Source organism: Python bivittatus, unplaced genomic scaffold (assembly GCF_059951505.1).
Source record: "Python bivittatus isolate LINGU-HERP-01145 unplaced genomic scaffold, Pbiv_v1 ctg000980_np1212, whole genome shotgun sequence".
In the NCBI taxonomy this organism is placed as follows: Eukaryota; Metazoa; Chordata; class Lepidosauria; order Squamata; family Pythonidae; genus Python; species Python bivittatus.
In genome coordinates, this window is record NW_028277125.1 from 42,907,403 (window position 1) to 42,914,151 (window position 6,749).

At 35.3% G+C, this 6,749-nt stretch overlaps 1 protein-coding gene across 2 annotated transcripts in view; it reads left to right on the forward strand.

The window, feature by feature from the left end:
• The window catches only part of YEATS2 (YEATS domain containing 2), a 45,534-nt gene extending 39,988 nt beyond the window's left edge, over window positions 1-5,546 (forward strand). For both annotated transcript variants that reach the window (XM_007424736.3, XM_025164458.2), the window contains exons 29-32: window positions 2,194-2,420; window positions 3,308-3,382; window positions 3,802-3,875; window positions 4,274-5,546. In XM_007424736.3, the coding sequence (XP_007424798.2) occupies window positions 2,194-2,420; window positions 3,308-3,382; window positions 3,802-3,875; window positions 4,274-4,382 (485 nt within the window). In that variant the 3' untranslated portion in view covers window positions 4,383-5,546. The remainder of the gene's footprint in view (window positions 1-2,193; window positions 2,421-3,307; window positions 3,383-3,801; window positions 3,876-4,273) is intronic.
• Window positions 5,547-6,749: the final 1,203 nt, after the last annotated feature.

Here is a 6,749-nt window from a genome sequence, read left to right on the forward strand (position 1 = left end):
GCAAGGAGGAGAGGAACAGAAATCTGCCATATACAATTCCACAGTGATTAGAAAAAGTGCCATAATTAGATCTTTACACCACAATGAATAGAAGAAACAATGGAGAAAGATATGGCCAACAGATTCAATTTCCCCCATAGGAAGGAAAAATAATTAGATTTCTTAAGCCAGTTTTAAATGAAGGACCATGATTTATAGGCCCAGGAACTTTTACAAGAATAAAAGCCTGTGACATTTCAAGACCTAGACTCTTGTCTTCTCTTGATAAAGCCCATTGTAAAGCATTGTCTTTCATGATGTAATACTTTTTACACAATGTCTAGATATGCTTAAGAAAGTACACAGCTTGCCTTTCCATTAGATAGAGCATTACATGTTCACTTGAAACTCAGACTGAGCAGATTTAAGAGCCAACAGTCCATGGTTTGTAAACACTTTTAATTGTAATAAGAAAGAGCAAATAAATAGTTGTAGCAAATCTCCTAAGCTAAAAATGCCTTAAGCATGCTGAGTTTATTTAATACTGAAACAGAAAGTCACAAGTATTAACTCATCTATTCTCCTTACTGTCCTCAACTGAATACTGATAATTCATTTTTAATTTTTCAATTCTCATATGGCAGATATAATTCAGAAGCTTTCAGTTATTGATAATGCAACCCTATTTATGTTTACTGAGAAGCAAATTCCATTCACTTCAAGTGGGACTTTGTCTTAATAAATGTGCTTAAGATTGTAGCTTTAATTTCTTTTATCAAAATTTGCATTTTCCTACACTTAAGAAAATTCTGGAAGTGTTTTTAAGCTGAGTTATATTTGTCGGGAAAAAAAGGGTGATAGTGAGGTTAAAAGCAAAGAAAAAAAGAGTTTAATTGACAAATATATGCTTTCAGCTGAGCAGCCCCTAAGGCTACCAGTCAAGACACAATGTGCCATTTTTCTGCCTTAATTCATTTTCTGAGGTAAGAAAAATGATGGGAAAAAGGTAGGAAAATAGAAGAAGGTTGGAAATAGAAGACAGTATCATCTAACAAATGCACATGTTGATATTCCATTTGCTTGGCTATCTCATTTGCAAATTGCAACTCAAGATGGCTTACATAGAGTTAAAACAGAAACATAAAAATATCCAGACAAAAATAAAAACATCAAAAGAACATAGTACAGCCAAGGCCAATCATAACCATAATCCCAACCTGTTTGGGATTGTTGTTTGGCACATAAGTACAGACAATCTTTGAATATTTTTCACACGTTCATTTCAGACCTTTTACACATGCATAAAATCCCATTAGTTTGTTAAACTGAAGCTTTATTGTATAGCTTTTTTATTCTTAACATGAAAGCATGTTTATAAAATTAGTATGAACATAATTAAGGAATCATCAGAACTTATGCTGAAAATAGAAATGTTGCCTCTTTTTTGCTATCCAGTAAACCAGACACTAGGTGAAAACCTCTAATTTGCTTCAACAAGTCTAAGATATGTTTTTTCAGCATAGGGTTTGATATTACCACTGCTACATCTAGTGCAAACAGACTTTGTTTGTCCGTTTCCTATAACCCTTGCTAAAACTGGAGTTTCAGGATTTTAACAGAACTGGGAGAACCAGATTCCTCTTTTCAAAAGAAAGATGGCCTGTTATCACAAACACATACATGACTCTTAACAGTGCCTTCTGATGAAGCCAGTGCACCTTTATTGGAACCAATAAATACCTTTGAAATTATACAACTATGTAAAAATGGTTTTTGAGTTTTTCTTCTTTCATCATAACACTGAACATATAAACATACACGTATGTACATTGCTTTAAAAAGTAATTGAAAGTTATTTTCCCCATCCTCATGCACAGAATAATAGCCAATATCTCCCTACCATATCACAGACAGATACACACACATTCACACTTTATTGAACTGAGCGTGCTCCCTTTCTTCAACCCCAAAGCTAACAACTCTGAATTTACAAATATTAACATAGTAAATATTTTTAGTGGCTTCTCTTCTGGAATAATGATTGTAACTTGAGAGACATCTGGATATCCTCATGTTGGCAGCAGAGGTTGGGGTTCAGGTTTCTGGTTATAGCAACTAGAATTTGTTTTCTTTGCAATAAACAACTGCATGCCACTCTATATAAATTTATTTGCTAATGCTGTCTTCTGTCTTCCTAATTGCTACATGGAAAAGAATGCTCATCTTCTTATACCACTGGGGAAGAGCTATGTCGAAAGCTTATAGAACTAGAGCAGTTCCTCAAGCAAGAATCAGACAATAATGAGGAAGTGGACATCCTTAACATTACAGAGCCTCTGAAAGTAAACATTAAAAAAGAACAGGAAGAGACACAAGAAGAAGCCAAATTCTACTTAGCACCACAGTCTGCATCTGAGTTTGTGCGCGAGACTGCTCAACAGGTAAAGAAAATCATTTTTAAAAGACAACATTCATTTTGTTGAGGTTTTTAGAGTGTAATATTTGTAATATTTAGAATGATTGCAAGGTTGCCTTAGCTTTTTTTTCAACAAGCTGGAAAGTCTTGAATATCCTTTTATAGAATTGCTTTCACAAATAGAATAAAAATGTTCAGTTCTGGGAAGCAAGGAACACAAACTTACTGCAGAACTGTCAGTCATCAGACTTAAGAATCCCAACCAAAGAACTCAGATATGATTTGTTCTTCTATAATCAGCATTATCTGGACCACTAAGCAGTTGTTTCAGATTCTTACCTGAGGAGATAGGTGGGAAATAGCAAATTTTGAATTTGAAATTCCATAGTTCTCCTACCTTTTTGTAATACTTTTAGTTCATGTGAAGTGCCAAAGTTGCAAGACTCTTTCCAGCAGATAAAGTAGAACTGAGTATGATTCAACTTATGTGCACGCACACACACACACACACAATGTATATGTACTTAGTGATTCTTCAGTGTGCAAATTCAGATCCCTATCTGAAATATTTAGGAATCCTATTAGAAATATTTAGGAAGTTGAATTTGAATGCAACCTAGTACCTAGGCATCAGGGGAAAAAAAACTTAGCAGTTATTGGTGCACATTACAGCCTAATGTTTGTCTGTTTCGAATTGTCGCATTTTGTACAGCAAGCTTATTAAGGAAACCACTTTAAAGTTTCAGAACAAAATGCCAATTTTCTAAAGACTACAGTTCTATGAATATACTGCAGTATATTCCCACTGAATTTTAAGTGGAATTGCTATCACCAGTTCTAAGGGTTATTTTAGCTTCTGAAGGGGGTACATGTTTGTGGAGTTAATAATGAGCACATCCTCTCATTTTATAGATAGGAATTTCTTTTCCACCTGTGGAACTTCACAAAAATATCTATGCATCTGTAATAGAAGATATGATTTTGAAGGTAAGCTGTTACAAAATTCTCAGTGTTAAAGTAGTCTTAATCATAGTCAAACATACACAGCTTTAACTTACGTTGTGAGAGGTATTAGCTGCAGGTCCAACAAGGTGATAATGGTGTCTTGTTGTATCTTTATTTTAACAATAATTAATATTTTATTGGATGTATAAAGCTGCCAAATCAAGGCACTATTGCAGGATCCCACGAGAAGGCATTGTTACTCGATGGGATCCTGAGCTTTCCCAAATTTTATGTTTCTGAAGTTGTAGAATATTTTGAAGAAATGTAGGCTACCTTGGTAAATAAGTTTAAGTTTATGCACAGCATTCTCAGGTATGAAATTCTGTGAAATATCTCCTCTGTTATTTAAAAACATTCATTCATGTTTACATTCTTCATTTCTGAAACGCACCCTATAACAGGCCACAGAGCAATTGGCCAGTGACATTCTAAGAGAAGCACTGGCAGTTGGCTACCAGGCAGCTCCTCGGAACAGGTATAGTTGTTTAACTTTCATTTCTACATTCTAAATAAATATATAAGGTGGTAGGGGATCATTTTGCTCTGAAGACTTGTATGCCAGGTGTCAGCAGTATAAGCACAGGTACCTTGATATCTCCCATTTCTCAAGATGTGCATCCCATAAAATGAAATGAAGTCACCAAAATCTCACAAGTTCTCATTTATTTATTTGGGGCCATTTAGCTATCACATCATATGTGCACTACCAACTAACCCTCTCGACCAACCAGCAGGCCTCAGTAGGCCTCCTGGTGACATGATGTCACTGAAAAGGGTTAGAGCTTTTTCCTTGTGAATGTTGTTATTGTTTGTTTGACCAATAGTGTATAGGTGCTTCACTGCTTACATTCCATCTGCATTTTCTTTCTGCAGGATTCCAAGAGAAATCACGATGATGAACATTCACCAAGCTATCTGTAACATTCCCTTTCTGGACTTCCTTACAAACAAACATATGGGAATACTGAATGATGAACAGTGATATGGACTGAAAAGTTACATAAAGGCTTGAATAAAGATGATGGCCCAAATTCCTTGTGTCCAAATGCCTGTTTGCATTGTAGAGACTAAGTTAACTTGAGTGCTACAAATCAGTGTTTCAACCAATGTTTTTTATTTTTAAAAATAGTTTTTTTAATATTTTTTTTAAGAAAACACTTTTTTAAAATCAGTTTTATGTTCACCTGCCTGCCAGATATTAGTGGTAGGTGGTTCTAAGTCAGTATGCTGTGAAAGTTAAGATAGTATACCATGACTTAAGTTGCAGGTGTCGTGCTTTAGCATGGAAATTACTTTTCACAGAAGGTTTCCAGTAATACATTCTGCAGTTTAATACAAGCTGTGGATATGGATTGGCAGCCTCTGGGATTGAGATTAAATGCATAAGCATACTGATGGACTAGTTCATATATAATACTAAGCTATAGTATACTGTTAAAGGACCAAGTCTTGCTTTTCCTTAGGTTCATATATTTCTCTACTTTAAACTGGCATGGTTGCAAGGAGAAGTTAGAGCCTTTCACTGCAGCTTGCCATATCATCCTAACTGGAATTAATCCTGTTAAAGTAACAAAACTGAGCAAAATCTTCTGTTGGAATAGAGTGAGATATTCTCAAAGTTGACTAAACTGAAATTGACTTCAAGTGGTTATACTATATCCTCGCTGACAAGCTTCTTGGGATTTAATAGGCTTCCTTTTCAGTTGTTCTGTCAGGAAGCTTTCTTTGCTAAAAAGAAATCTAAACAAAAAACTACATAACTTAAACTAGTGATAATAAAATAAAAATAACCTGGTGTTCTGAGTTAGCAAAGGAGCTATTTATCAAATCAGACCCTTCAAAATGTGTGGTATTTCAGGTTTGACTTGTGGTTTGGGTACACCTTCCCTTCATTTGGAAAGTGAGAGGTTTGCTCACATTAGACTGATATACAATATTATAATAACTATTTTAACTTCACTGAATGAGACAGACTAATTCTTTTTCCAGATTCTTTTTCCTAATCTAGAATAGCCCCTTCAGATTATTTGAAGACTATTTTTGTCCACATTGATTGCCCATTTAAACCCTTATCATCATATGTACTATAATGTATAATTGTGTGATATACCTTTACAATAAATCTTCTTTACTAACTACAGTATGATGGGACTACTTGGTTTGTTTTATTTTTTGCTCCATGTTTATGCTACTTCCATCTTTATCTTCACTGCATGTTAATCTAGGCTCTGCCATTCCTGCTTCTGCACTAATGTCTTTAATTCTTAACACTGTTTTCATTTTTATTCCGAGAAATTGCCAATTTGCAGTACAGTACTTGCATAATGTTGGCTAATGTAGAAAAATGTGCTTCTTCAAAACTAAAAATACTTCAAAAAAGCAACAGATTTTTATCTTCATTTTCCGTTTTTAAAGTGAACAAAAAAACCTAAAGTGATCCATTTATTATTTTCCCTCTCAAGTGTCTTATATGAAAAGAGATGGTTGCAATTTCCATTTTCTCAAGCCAAGCTACTCCATAAGATTCAAAATTGCAATTAAACATAACATGGGAACTGGACTTGACATTGTATGTTGTAGTATACTACTATAGTACCATCATCATCATCATCATCCAAAAAAAGCAAAAGCATTAACAGAGTTAGTAACACAGTGCCAGAGCCAGCATGCTCTGAACGACCCTCTATGATTGCCCCTTTTGATAAAGTTTATACAGTGTTTTGCATGGCTCAGCACTATAAAGAAAACTGCTGCACCAGAGCTATAGTTGCTGACTTCACTTTACCAGTGACCCAGTGTTGTCCAAATGTGGCCACTTTAAGGTGAGTGGACTTCAACTCCCAGAATTCTGGGAATTGAAGTCCACTCATCTTAAAGTGGCCAAGTTTGGACAACACTGCCGTAACCCATCTGTATATGTCACTAGTTAGATTTGTGGACTCTAAATCTGTGCGGTCCTATACATTGCTGATGACTCTCTGTGCTCTGCTCAAATAATTTGTATGCCACACTCAAATATATACACTCAAGAGAAGCATATGCCATACTAGGTACATGCTGAATACACTTCTTGGGGGAATTGTACAGAGTTCTGTACCTGGCAGAAGTCACCACAGTATTCTGGTGGTAGCAAGGATATGATGTGATAAATCTGAGAGGAAAAGTCTTTATTGTTTGGTGCTTCTCTAAAATTATTCAGCCTAAATATTGAGCCCCGTGTACAGTTCAGTCAAGAACTCTATCTCTTGACTATGCAGATTCAATATTTAGTTCTTTCCTTTCAGCTAACAAGCATTTTGCATGTAAGTAATCCACTGTAAGGGGGGGGGGGTGTCCCTAAAAGCAGGAC